Here is a 14,381-nt window from a genome sequence, read left to right as displayed (position 1 = left end):
AATTTTATACGTGATTTTTATAGGTTGTCTTTTTTAAATATTTTTATTGATTTCAGAGAGGACCCTTCCTGAGGGAGAGAGATAGAAACATCAATGATGAGAGAGAATCATTGATTGGCTGGCTCCAGCACGTCCCCCACTGGGGATATGCCCTGACGTGGAATCGAACCGGTGACCTCTTGGTTTCTAGGTCGACGCTCTACCACTGAGCTACACCCGGCGGGGCTATAGGTTTTCTTTTTATTTACTTTGTCACTATATTGTTTTGAGTTTAGTTTTGGGTTTGGTTACCTTCAAATTGTTATTTATTTATTATTGCTTTCAGATAGAGAGGAAGAGAGATGGAGAGAGAGAGAGAGAGAGAAACATCAGAGTGAGGGAGAAATATCAATTGGCTACCTTCTCTACACAAGCTAACTGGAAATGGAACCCACATTTTGTTGTAGAACAGGCCACTAGGGTTAATGATAGGAGAAGCACAGTGGCTTTTGGAGGTAACTCTGACCCTTGTTTTTGACTGTAGGTATCTTCAAATATATTAGTTCACCCAATCTTTCCAGTCATTCTTTCTATACAGTTCTCCTTTATTTGTTTCTGTAATACCTTTGTCTTCATTGTACTCTTATTCCCATTTGCTATGGGGTTTATGTTTATGGCAAGCTGTCTACTTACACTGGGATGGGGGAAGAAGCTCATATCTCTGATCCTGCCAAGTTGCTGATGTCACTCACATTTTTCTTTTGACTGTGATCTCATTTGTCCTTTGTTGTTCTACCACAGTACTGACCCTCCTTGTCCTTTACGTCATTTATTCCAAGCAGTGCCTCTAATGCGGAAGAATCATTTGTGCATCACAGGAGAAACATGAATTTAGGAATGACACAGTGGACCCTGCGGGGGTCTTTCTTTGGGGAAGGGCCATTGGGAAGAAATCCATGCCAAGCCTTTTTAATATTCATAGCTAGAAACCCAGTGTTTTGTTAGAGTTGCCCATTTCTCACACAATGATGCTTCTTTGTGCTTATTGTTTTTTTTCTGCCAACTATTGTTTTAATATTTTGCCAACTATTCAGTTTTAATTTTTATCATTTCTACTTAGATTCCCAACTCACTGATAACCTTAATCTCTCTGGACTTTGTACCTCTGCCTCTTTCACAGGTCTCTCTTTACTGCAAGCCAACATTGTTCCATGCCTGCAGCACCTTGGAGAGCACAAGTGTTATTATATTGAAGTCGTATATCCTGTGATCTAATACAATTAATTTTTATGGCTTTGAGGAGCTTGAAATTATTCCACACAGAATCACATGGTCAGAATGTAAGGTCCTAAACGAAGACATTTGTGCAAAAACAAGGGGTAGAGCCATCCTCTCTTCTTTGTATCTACTCCTATGCTTCTGTCCCTCTCTTGGTGAGATTTCTATCATCAACTGACTTTTGGGGCCAGGTTATATATAATAGCAATTTCCTCACTATCTAACTCACTCATCTTGAAAATCTTTCTATGCAATCATGCCTAGTCGTGACAGATAAACATTTGTGGTGAAGATATTCTGTTTTCCTAAGGTCAACATGTACCTCACCAGCATTTCCTTTTATACAGGTTGCTGCTGTGGAGCAGAGAATGTGGAGACACCAACCGAGCAGAAGATTTCTGTAGGATTGTCACAGGCAAGGAATCCCAAGGTAGCCTTGTCTTCCCAGAAGAGCCACCCCTGTGAGAGTTGTGGGCTAGTCTTGGGAAACATTTTCAAAAAGATAGAGCTGCAGGGATCACATTATAGACAGATACTGTTGAGGTGTGGGGCATGTGCAAAACGGTTTTACTTCAGTGTAAATATTCACCAGCAGCATATGAAAGAGAACACTTTGATTACAGGTGTGGACAGGATCTCACATACAAACAGCTGCAATTTAAATGTGTCCCAGAATCGTTTCACATACGGGGAAGTTGGGCAGGGTGTCCTTACCAAATCAGAACATCTCCACCTAAAGGCTACTCAGACCAGGGGCAGTCCAAATGCTTTTTCAACACTCGGGATGATGTTTCAAAAGACAGAAATTTGTTACACCAGAAAAGAATGTAAGAAAGACATTAGTTACCCCCACATGTTTCTTCAGGAAAAGGGTGTTAGAAGTCGATGTTTTGTGTGCTCTGAATGTGGGAAATCTTTTACAACTAACTCTCAACTTCATTATCATCGGAGAGTTCATACAGGAGAAAATCCTTATAAATGCAATGAATGTGGAAAGTCTTTTACAAGGAGCACTGATCTCCAATATCATCAGAGAGTTCACACAGGAGAAAATCCTTATCAATGCAGTGACTCTGGGAAATCTTTTACCACTAACTCTCACCTTCATCATCATCAGAGAGTTCACAGTGTAGAAAAGCCTTATAAATGTAGTGAGTGTGAGAAAGATTTTACCAGCAACAAATGCCTTCGTAGACATCGGAGAGTTCACACTGGTGAAAAGCCTTATCAATGCAGTGAATGTGGAAAAACTTTTTCAGGTCTCAGTGGTCTCCAATATCATGAGAGAGTTCACAAAGGAGAAAAGCCTTATCAATGCATTGAATGTGGAAAAACTTTTACAAGTTCTAGTGGTCTCCAATATCATAAGAGATTTCACACTGGAGAGAAACCTTATAAATGCAATGAATGTGGGAAATCTTTTACAGCTAACTCTGGCCTTCATAGACATCAGAGAATTCACACAGGAGAAAAGCCTTATCAATGTAGGCAATGTGGAAAAACTTTTAGAGGTCACAGTGGTCTCCAATATCATCAGAGAGTTCACACTGGAGAAAAACCTTATAAATGCAGTGACTGTGGAAAATCATTTACTGCTAGGGCTAAACTACAATATCATCAGAGAATTCATACTGGAGAAGAACCTTATAAATGCAGGGAATGTGTGAAAACTTTTACAAGTATCAATGGTCTCCAGTATCATCAGAAAGTTCACACTGGAGAAACACATAATTGCAGTGAATGTGGGAAATCTTTTACCAGTAAGACCAACCTTCATATTCACCAGAGTATTCACACTGGAGAAAAGCCTTATAAATGCGGTGAATGTGGAAAATCTTTTAACACTAAGGCCCTCCTTCACATACATCAGAGAGTTCATACTGGAGAAAAGCCTTATAAATGCAACGAGTGTGAGAAAGCTTTTACCAGCAACAAATGCCTTCGTAGACATTGGAGAGTTCACACTGGTGAAAAGCCTTATCAATGCAGTGCATGTGGAAAAACTTTTACAGGTTTCAGTGGTCTCCAATATCATGAGAGAGTTCACAAAGGAGAAAAGCCTTATCACTGCATTGAATGTGGAAAAACTTTTACAGCTCCCAGTGGTCTCCAATATCATAAGAGATTTCACACTGGAGAGAAACCTTATAAATGCAGTGAATGTGGGAAATCTTTTACAGTTAACTCTGGCCTTCATAGACATCAGAGAATTCACACAGGAGAAAAGCCTTATCAATGTAGGCAATGTGGAAAAACTTTTACAAGTACCAGTGGTCTCCAATATCATCAGAGAGCTCACACTGGAGAAAAACCTTATAAATGCAGTGACTGTGGAAAATCTTTTACTGCTAGGGCTAGACTACAATATCATCAGAGAATTCACACTGGAGAATAGCCTTATAAATGCAGGGAATGTGAGAAATCTTTTAAATTTAGCAGTGGTCTGCAATATCATCTGAGAGTGCATGCTCCAGAAAGACCTTATCTCTGTAGTTAATGTGGGAAGACTTTTATCACTAGCTCTGAACTTCATTGCCATTTGAGAGTACATGCAGGAGAAAAGCCTTATAAATGCAGTGAATGTGGAAAATCTCTTAAAAGTAGCAATGATCTGCAATATCATCAGTGATTGCACACTGGAGAAAGACCTTATCTCTGCAATGAATGTGGGAAGTCTTTTCACTAGCTCTGAACTTCATTGTCCTCAAGATTTCATACTGGGGAAAATCTTTATAAATGTAGTGAATGTGGAAAGTATTTTAAACGTCGATCAGAGCATTTACACAGGGGGAAAAGCCTTATCAAGGCAGTGAATGCTGGAAGTCTTTTAAAACTAGGACTGAACTTCATTTACATTGGAGTGTTCACACTGAAGAATGGCCTTATAAATGCAGTGAATATGGAAAATCTTCTACAAGTAACTCAACCCTTCATAATCATCACAGAGTTCAGACTGGAGAAAGGACTTATAAATGCAGTGCGTGTGGAAAATCTTTTACAGCTAACTCACGTTTATCATCATAAGAGAATTCATTCAGGTGGAAAGTCTTATCAATGCAGAATGTGGTAAAACTTTTACCAATAACTCTAACCTTCGTATTCATCATAGGGTTCACACTGGAGAAAAGCCTTATGAATGCAGTAAATGTGGAAATTCTTTTACCACTAGCACTCACCATCCTGGTAATCGGAGATCTCATTGAGGAGAGAAATCTTATAAATGGAGTGAATGTGGGAAATCTTTTACAACTATCAATAGTCTTCAATATCATCAAAGTGTTCACACTGGAGGAAACCGTTATGAGTGTAATTAATGTGAGATATCTCTAGCCAAATTTGTAAATCTGCTCTGCCCAAAGGAGTCGAAATGTGAACATTTTTTTTTGGATGTGTAGGAAATGTCGTTTCTCAGTTAGGATTTAACAATTGTGTAAGAAAATATGTGAAGTCTCAGTCTGAATTACATCTCATACTTTTAATCACCTCCATTATGTAATATCCCCCAACTGTTTTTGTTGTTCTGTTTGTTAGTATTTCTCTTGGACCATATGTGTCTATATTACACTTTCCAACATAGAAGTGTTTCCTTGTGTATGTTACTGCATATTTCTGTTGCTGCAGGTATTTCATCTGAACCACCTCTAAGGACCCTACAGATGGCATCAATCGCGATCCCCCTGTGCACAGGGATACTAACTCTGTTGTCTCATTTGTTGAAGTAATTTAGAAATACCTAAGCCCTTAGTTCTACCTTGTTTCCCTGTCATGAATTCCCACATAGGACTAATTCCTGTTTGCCCCAGTAAACATGATGTTGGAGAAAAGCTGCCATTGTCAGGGACACACTCCCATTCATCAGATGCCAGTGATGAATTTTTGGAGTTCCTAAGTCATCATTGAACTAAGACTGCCAAATTCAGGTCTCTTTCTTTGTAAGATCATGAAGGCTATTTCCTAGGACTTCTTTAATTTTGGGTGTTCTTTTGACTCTATTGGTTAGTTTATAAGAGAAGAAAATATTACTTTGCCTCTACAACAGCCGTGGGCAAACTACGGCCCGCGGCCGGATCCGGCCGGTTTGAAATGAATAAAACTAAAAAAAAAAAAAAAAAAAAAAAAAAGACCGTACCCTTTTATGTAATGATGTTTACTTTGAATTTATATTAGTTCACACAAACACTCCATCCATGCTTTTGTTCCGGCCCTCCGGTCCAGTTTAAGAACCCATTGTGGCCCTCGAGTCAAAAAGTTTGCCCACCCCTGCTCTACAATGTCATTTCCCTCATTTTCACAAACTGAACTTCTTAGAAAAAAGGAACACTCTTAGGGTTTGGGAGGTGATGCAGGCTGTTGAAGAATTTACAGCCAAAAGAAACCATGCAGAGAGGAATTTTGTTTTACTTTCCAAGAGAATAAAGAGGCAAGTATTGGTTGTCAATACAGGGCAAGGCAGAAAGGCTGCGTTCTGCTTTTCATCATTGGCTTTAGCTAAGAGAGAAAAAATGCAGGGGCCTCGAGCTGTGCTGAAGTTGAGTAGATACCAGGGCCTGTCTTTAAAAGTTTCACTTTGTTAGCTTTCCAGCAGACACTCTGGCAGACGTATAGGGAGGTGTCTTATCAGTATTTTTCCCAAGCATATAAAATATGACTACAGACAAAGTTATGAAGAGTTCAGAAGAGGTGGAGCAAAGGACACTTTCTACTAAGCAGAGCAGTAATGGCGAACCTTTTGAGCTCGGCATGTCGGCATTTTGAAAACTCTAACTTAACTCTGGTGCCGTGTCATATATAGAAATATCTTGATATTTGCAACCATAGTAAAACAAAGATTTATATTTTTGACATTTTATACTAGAGGCCATGTGCACAAAAATTCGTGCACTGGGGGGAGGGGCGGGTTCCTTCAGCCTGGCCTGTGTCCTCTCGCAGTCTGGGGCCCATCAGGGGATGACCACCTGCTGGCTTAGGCCTGCTTCCCGGGGGATTGGGCTAAGATGGCAGTCAGACATCCCTCTGGCAGCCCGGCAGCCCTCATGGGATGCCCACTTGCCAGAGGCTCCCACCACCACTGCTGTACTGGCAGTCATTAGCCTGGCTTGTGGCTGAGCAGAGTTCCCCCATGTGGGAGCTACTGACCACTAGAGGGCAGCTCCAGCATTGTGCATCTGCCCCCTAGTGGTCAGTGTGTGTCATAGTGACCAGTCATTCCCAGTCTTTCTGCTGTTAGGGTCACTTTGCATATTACATTTTTACTATATAGGATAGAGGCCTGGTGCATGGGTGGGGGTCTGCTGGTTTGCCTTGAAGGGTGTCCCGGATCAGGGTGGGTGTCCCGCTTGGGTGCCTGGCCAGCCTGGGTGAGGGGCTGATGGGTGTTTGCAACTGGTCACACCCCCTTCAGGGTTGGGGTACCCACTGGGGTGCCTGGCCAGTCTGGGTGAGGAGCTGAGGTCTGTTTTCAGACTGGCCGGGACTGAAGCTCCCAGTCTCCCCTTTTTTTCTTTTTTTTTTTTTTTAAGTAATCAAAATATTTTATTTTTTTAATTAAATCTTTGTTGTTCAGATTATTATACTTGTTCCTCTATTTTCCCCCCATAGCTCCCCTCCACCTGGTTCCCACCCCACCCTCTGCCTTACCCCTCCACCCCGACTGTCCTCATCCATATATGAACGATTTTTGTTCAGTCTCTTGCCGCACCCCCCTCACACCTTTTCCCCCTGAGAATAGTCAGTCCATTCCCTTTCTATTCCCTTGATTCTATTATATTCATCAGTTTATCCTGTTCATCAGATTATTTATTCACTTGATTTTTAGATTCACTTGTTGATAGATGTGTATTTGTTGTTCATAATTTGTATCTTTACCTTTTTCTTCTTCCTCTTCTTAAAGGATACCTTTCAGCATTTCATATAATCCTGGTTTGGTGGTGATGAACTCCTTTAGCTTTTTCTTATCTGTGAAGCTTTTTATCTGACCTTCAATTCTGAATGATAGCTTTGCTGGATAAAGTAATCTTGGTTGTAGGTTCTTGCTATTCATCACTTTGAATATTTCAAGCCACTCTCTTCTGGCCTGCATGGTTTCTCTTGAGAAATCAGCTGACAGTAGTATGGGTACTCCCTTGTAGGTAATTGACTTTTTTTCTCTTGCGGCTTTTAAGATTCTCTCTTTGTCTTTTGCTCATGGAATTTTAATGATGACGTGTCTTGGTGTGGTCCTCTTTGGATTCCTTTTGTTTGGGGTTCTCTGCGCTTCCTGCACTTGTAAGTCTATTTCTTTCACCAGGTAGGGGAAGTTTTCTGTCATTATTTCTTCAAATAGGTTTTCAATATCTTGCCCTCTCTCTTCTTCTGGCACCCCTATAATTCGGATGTTGGTACGCTTGAAGTTGTCCCAGAGGCTCCTTACACTATCTTCATATTTTTGGATTCTTCTTTCTTTTTGCTTTTCCGGTTGGGTGTTTTTTGCTTCTTCGTATTTCAAATCTTTGACTTGATTCTTGGGATCCTCTTGTCTGCTGTTGGATCTCTGTATATTATTCGTTATTTCAGTCAGTATATGCTTAATTTCTAGTTGGTCTTTTTTTCATGTCTTCCAGGGTCTCACCAAATTTATCGGCGGTTTCCAGAAAATTCTTGAAAAACCTAATAAACGTCGTTTTAAACTCTATATCCAGTCCTTTACTTTCCTTCATTTCTGTCATTTGTGACCTGTTTCTTTGTCTCCACATTTTTTATGCTTCCCTGTGTTGTTAGAGTGGTTTTGTGTGCTAGGTGTTCTATAGGGCCCAGTGGCTCAGCCTCCCCAGTTACCTGAGGTGGACACTCTTGGTGCACCCCCTTGTGGGCTTTGTGCACAGTCTTATTGTAGTTATGCCTTGATTGTTTTAGGTATCACTGGGAGGAATTGATCTCCAGGCCAATTGGCAGTGAGAATCAACTGTGTCTGCAGTGGGAGAACTTCTGTGCTGAAGACACCCTTCTGGGGCAAGACTTGCTTCAGTGGGGCTTTGGTGCTCACCGAGTCTGCCCCCTGAGTATGTCCCTTATGGATCTAAGGCGTTGTAATCTGGATGGTCCCACTCTGACCACTGGGTACACTGGCTCTTGTATCTAAGATGCTAATTTAGCCTCTGCCTGAGGTTACCCAGCAGGAGCTATGAAGAGATCTGTAGATTCCCCTTCCTTTTTTGGAGTTTGGTGGTGTCCAGATGAGGCCCAGCTGTGAAGCAATGCAAGCTGCTGGGGGGCCTTGGCCTTCTCTTGGAAGTTCTTGGTCTGTGTGGCCTAGCTGCAATTTGTTAGGTAATTTTCAGGTTGCAAAGGGCCAGGGCAATCATATGCAAAAGCCTCTGCAGCCTGGGTGGGGCGGGGTCTCAAGGAATCAACAGGGTGGAGCAAGCAGCTATGGCTGATCCTCAGCCCTGCCCTAGGGGGCCGCGCATCTCAGTGTCCTGGTAATTGTTGCAAGCACCTCTGAGGGAAAGCCGCCCTCATCTTCCGAGTTCTGCCCGCTGCCAGACAGTCCAGTTTCTCCCTCTATGAGTCCCGGGTCCCCAGAGACTTCCCGGAACCGGCGTTCAGAGCAGTCGGGAGCTTGTGACTCCTGATTCAAAAGGACAGCTGCTTCCCGATTCAAAAAGACAGCTGTGTGTCATAGGTTCTCCATCACTGAAGTAGAGGCCCATGTTGCAGATTATCTCTGGGATGTGACAACAGCAAGAAGGAGGGGTATGTATGAATTTAGCCTTGAAAGTACTTTATCTTCTTCAGCAATTTGAGCAGAGGAGCTGTGTGAATTAGGAGTCAACAATCTTGGGGTTTAGTTAGCAGATGCTTCTCATACATTGTGGAAGGCCATAGCAAAGAAAAAGACTTTTTTTTTTCCTTACAAATGCCTCAACCACACTTAGAACCTAATGCTTTATTGCCTGAAGAGTGACTACTTCCAGGAGACCAAATAAAGGCACACCAGCAATACTGGGGGCATTGTGTTCATTAGGTCATAAGCAGTGGGTCCCAGACTTAATAAAACACTCATTGAATTTTCTCTTGAACCCACAAGTTCTAAGTCCCCAGTATGGACAAAAATGATGGCACACAATAAACCTAGCAAGCTCAGAGAGCCTGGCATGGCATGGTCAATCTTACAAAGTCAGAAGCCAAAAGTAACCACATAGAATGATTTCAAGTAAATACTTTCTTAGTAAATGTGAGTCTCGGGCGTAGTTATGTCCTAGCCCAGTGGTTGGCAAACCCATTAGTCAACAGAGCCAAATATCAACAGTACTTCTTCAAAATAGACTTGCCCTGGCCAAAAATTGACTCCTGGGCATGGGCCACAAAGTTTCAGTCCCACTATATGTGCGTGCCCGAACGTGGTATTTTGTGGAAGAGACACACTGAAGGGTCTAAAGAGCCGCATGTGGCTCGTGAGCCGCAGTTTGCCGACCACAGCCCTAGCCTGTGTGTGTGTGTGTGTTTTGCAAAGGTCAGTTTTTATCTTATTGAGCCTGTCTGTTGTCTTTTTGCATCTGGGATAACGTACCATTGGATTTTCAGAGACATTTCTTTTTCACAGACTCCTAAGAGCACAATCTCCCAACATAGATGATCACAGAGGCCCAATTATTATTGTTCTCGGGTTAAATATTAACTAATTGATATACTTTTAAAAAGAAACGTGTATTTTTCATTTTATTTTTTATTCAATCCCAAAGATTTTCCTCCTTAGCTCTCCCACCTAATTTATCACCAGTTAATTTCATTTCACCTCCTTAGAGTCTAAAAAAGGTGCACAGCTGCAATTGTCCCGAGTATTACTCAACCTGTTATTTTCCTTCCTGGCAAATTTGGCTGACTTGGGTCAAATGAACTCAGATAAATTCTGCACATGTTTGGAAATTTCTTACAACACCACCAAAAGCAATTGACTCATGTGAAGCAGGAGGTTACATGGAGGAATATCAGCATTTCCAGGGACTCAGCTGATGGAAGACAGATTTATAAACACAAATGTAGAACAGACCCAGAACCCAGAAAGCTAGAACTTTCCCTTTGCTTTCAGAGAACAGAGGAAAATGCTACCCACCCTCAGCGTCCCAGCCTGAGCAAGGCATGCCCCTGCCATATTGAGTGTGTGCTCCCAAAATGAGGCCCAAAACCTGGGTTCCAGGGAGGCTGGATTCCAGGAGAGGCAGCAGATGGGGTACAGTGAAGCAGGGGGTCCCTCGGGGGTGAGGACGACGGAGCCCCAACGCGCTAGGGCGTCTGCATGCACGACTCCGGGGACCAGGTTCATTGACGCAGATCCGTTTTATTGTGGAACTACAGGGGTATATATAGCATGAGGGGACCAATCAGAGGGAGACACGTTGCTATAGGCGACCAATGGCTGAAAGGCTGGGGTACTATGCACGTGGCTCTAGGAGTTAGTTCAGGCGGGCATTGCTACTTCCTGGTGTGCCGAGGAAGCATGTCATGGTGGAGTGTGCTCACACCATTGCATCAGCCGCAGCGCTGAGACATACTTCCTGAGCTCTACTACAGTACAGGATTCCCAAGAGGGGCCAGCAAGGACTGCAGCCTCCTAGGCAGATCCCGCCTAAGGTCCCGCCAGCCCAGCTGCCCCAGGCAGTGAGGGTGTGAACAGGAGCCTCTGGGCACAGGATTCCCAATCTGTCAGTGAGGTGAGGAGGGAGTGGGCAGTGGCTTTGTCCTTCCTACACTGGCCCCTCCCTCTTGTGTCCAGAGGCAGAGCAGCCAGAGGGCCAGTAGGCATTGTGCCAGTCCAGCCCAGAGCCGTCCAGGGGTGGGCGGGCATGCGGAGCCGAGCACCTGGGTGACTTAATGACTCTTGAAGGGAAGCAATGGACAACATGGCAGAGGCTGGGGGGACATGCTGAGAGCTCGGGAGGCAGCGACCTCAGGTTCCAGCAGATGCTCAGGCCCCTCCCGCCGCGGCTGGCTCTGCTGCAGCAGTTCCCGGGGGTGACCTGAGGCAGGACCTGGTTGCACGCGGGGGAAGTTTCAACCATGGCCTGTGCCCGTTCCCACGGAAACATAGTGCCACTTGAGTTCCTTTGCTGTGTGTGGAAAGCAGTGCTGTCCCGACCAGCGCCCTGGCAGAGGTGCCCAGAGGCGGTGCAGGCAGACATGTCCCCCTGCAGCCCCTGGGTCTCCTGCCTGGGAAGTCCCACGCCTGCTGTAGGAGGAAGGGTCCTTGTGCCTACAGACTCTGCTCAGATGCCAAGGGCAGGGCTCCTTGGTGGCACAGGTGGCCCCGCCCAAACCCCTCCTGTGCAGAGAGGAAGGAATAGCTCCCAGAAGAACCCTTGCTCCCCACACAGGCCCCACCCTGGGCAGCCAGGCCTCCCAGCACATTGCATCACCTGGGAATATTTATAAAAACCTGGTTTCTGGGCCTTATCCTCTGGAAATTCCATTTCTTTGTGACTAATGAGCCCCAGAAATCAAGATTTTAAAAAGATTTCCAGGTGATTCCAATGCGCAGCTAAGGTTGAGAACCACTGAATTAGCAGGTGCTTCTCATTAATTGTGAAAGACCACTGTAAAGAAATAGAAAGACCTTTTCCTTTTCCTTACAAATACCTCCACCACATTTAGATCCTGAGGCTTTATTGGCCTGAACCTTAACTACGTCTAGGAGTCCAAATAAAGGGACACCAGCAATATGGAGGCATTCTGTCCAGGAGTATGTGAACAATGGGTCCGCCAGGAAATAAAGCACTCGCTAAATTTTCTCCTCAACCTACAAGTTCTTTTTTAATTTTTTTTTCACTTTATTGATTTCTTACAGAGAGGAAGGGAGAGGGATAGAGAGTTAGAAACATCCATCAGCTGCTCCTGCACACCCCCTACTGGAGATATACCCACAACCAAGGTACATACCCTTGCCTGGAATTGAACCTGGGACCCTACAGTCCGCAGGCCACTGCTCTATCCACTAAGCCAAACTGGTTAGGGCTAAACCAACCAGTTCTGACTCCCCAGTTTGGACAAAAATGATGGCACATACTAAACCTAGTAAGCTCAGGGATCCTGGCATGCCATGGCCAATCTTAGGAATTCAGAGGCCAAAAGTAACCATATAAGATGGTTTGAAGTTAAAACTTTCTAAGAAAAAGTAAGCCACAGGGGTAGTTATGTCCTAGCCTTGTTTTTTGTTTTATTTGTTTTAGTTTGTTTTGTTTTGCAGAGGTCTATTTGTACCTTATTAAGCCTGGCCATTGTGTTTTTGCATCTGGGATAACATACCTTTGGATTTTCAGGGAAATTTCCGTTTTACAGAATCTTAAGGGCACAATCTCCCAACACAGCAGACCACAGAGCCCCAATTATTATTGTTGTTGTGTTAAATAGGAAGTGTTAACTATTCTATAACATGTAAAAAGAAGTTTGTGTCTATTGTTTTTTTTTACTTTTTATCCAATCCCAGATATTTCCCTCAACTGTCTCCCCTATATTATCACCAGTGAATTTCATATAACCCCCTTACGTCTTCTCCTTAGAGTCTAATGTATAAACAAGGCGCAAAACTGCCATTCTCCCACCTCAATGTGTTTTCTTGTTTCCCGGCAGTGTCGCAGGCTTGGGGCAAATAAACTGAGAGAAATTCTCCACAGGTTTGGACATTTCTTACAACACCAAAAGCAATCTACTCATGTGAAGGATGAGAAGGTTACATGGAGGGGTATCAGCATTTCCAGGGAGAAAACTGACAGAAGACAGGTTTATAAACACAAATTTAGAGCAGATCTAGAAACTAGCAAGCTAGAGCTTTCCCATTGCTTTCAGGGAACAGAAGAAAATGATCGAGTCTCAGGTGACTTTGTTTTTATTGTTTGCGTGTGTGTGTGTGTCTGTGTGTGCGCGCGCACGCGCGCGCACGCATAGTCCACAGGGAAGGATGTTTTTTCTTTCTTTTTTTTTTTTTTTTTTACCCTCCCCGCCTTCCCTTCTAAGATTCCGCATTGTGAATTCCACACTCTGAATTTACTCCATTCAACAGGTTTTTTTTGTTAATTAAATTACATATGAGTGAGATAAAGTGATAGTTCTCTTGACTGACTTCACTTAGCAGGATGCTCTCCAGGTCCCTACATGCTGTGTGAAAGGGGAAGAGAGTCTTCAGTTTTCTCTTTTCTTTTCTTTTTTTAAAATATATTTTATTGATTCTTTACAGAGAAGAAGGGAGAGAGATAGAGAGCCAGAAACATCGATGAGAGAGAAACATCTATCAGCCGCCTCCTGCACATCTCCTACTGGGGGTGTGCCTGCAACCCAGGTACATTCCCTTGATCGGAATCGAACCTGGGACCCTTCAGTCCGCAGGCCGATGCTCTATCCACTGAGCCAAACCGGTTTTGGCAAGTCTTCATTTTTACTGCTGCATAGTATTCCATGGTATAAATGTACCACACTTTTTTATCCAATCAATCATCTACTGATGGGTACTTGAGCAGTTCCCAAAGGTTTGCTATTGTAAATTGTGCTGCTATGAGCATAGGGGTACATATATCTATGTGATTGTTTCAGGTTTCTTAGGATATATTCCTAGGAGTAGAATCACTGAATTAAATGACAGTTCCATATTAAATATTTTACAAAAACTTCAAACTGAATCCATTATGGCTGTAGCACTTAGCATTCCCATCTGGGTTGTACTAGGGTTCCCATTTATCCACATCCTCCCCAGTCTTGTCATTCCTTGATTTGCTGATGGCAGCCATTATGAAAGTGGTGGGGTGATACCTAATTGTTGCTTTAATTTGCATCTCTCTGGTGAGCAGTCACTTTGAGCATTTTTTCACAGATTTCTTGGCCATCTTATCCTCACTGCACTCCAGGCAGAGCTGACACTTTGGATGCTCTTAAGTATGAGTGTCTTTTTCGTGACAATAACTTTGTATAATCGATTCAATGGAGGCAGGTTAAGGCAGTTAGAGTCCTGAAAAACCTCCTCCAGATACATATGGCCCCAGGGAAACACATGCCAAAAGTCTTGGATGAAGACACAATGCCTGCCCTTCAGAAACAGCAAGTCCTGAACAAATATATGCAAAACCGCAGCTAAAGGAAGCCCTTCAGGTGCAGGAGAAACA

At 43.4% G+C, this 14,381-nt stretch overlaps 1 protein-coding gene across 2 annotated transcripts in view; it reads left to right on the top strand.

The window, feature by feature from the left end:
* The window catches only part of LOC132216081 (oocyte zinc finger protein XlCOF6-like), a 128,737-nt gene that overhangs the window by 6,794 nt on the left and 107,562 nt on the right, over positions 1 to 14,381 (top strand). Inside the window, exon 3 of one of the 2 annotated variants that reach the window (XM_059665140.1) lies at positions 1,605 to 5,287. The exons of the other annotated variant lie outside the window; for it this stretch is intronic. Coding sequence (XP_059521123.1) covers positions 1,605 to 3,652 — 2,048 coding nt within the window. The 3' untranslated portion in view covers positions 3,653 to 5,287. Of the gene's footprint in view, positions 1 to 1,604; positions 5,288 to 14,381 lie in introns of those variants that run through there. 2 annotated transcript variants of the gene reach the window in all.

Source organism: Myotis daubentonii, chromosome 15 (genome assembly GCF_963259705.1).
Source record: "Myotis daubentonii chromosome 15, mMyoDau2.1, whole genome shotgun sequence".
Lineage (NCBI taxonomy): Eukaryota > Metazoa > Chordata > Mammalia > Chiroptera > Vespertilionidae > Myotis > Myotis daubentonii.
The sequence above is the reverse complement of the archived record's forward strand: the minus strand, read 5'-3'. Positions and strand labels throughout refer to the sequence as shown.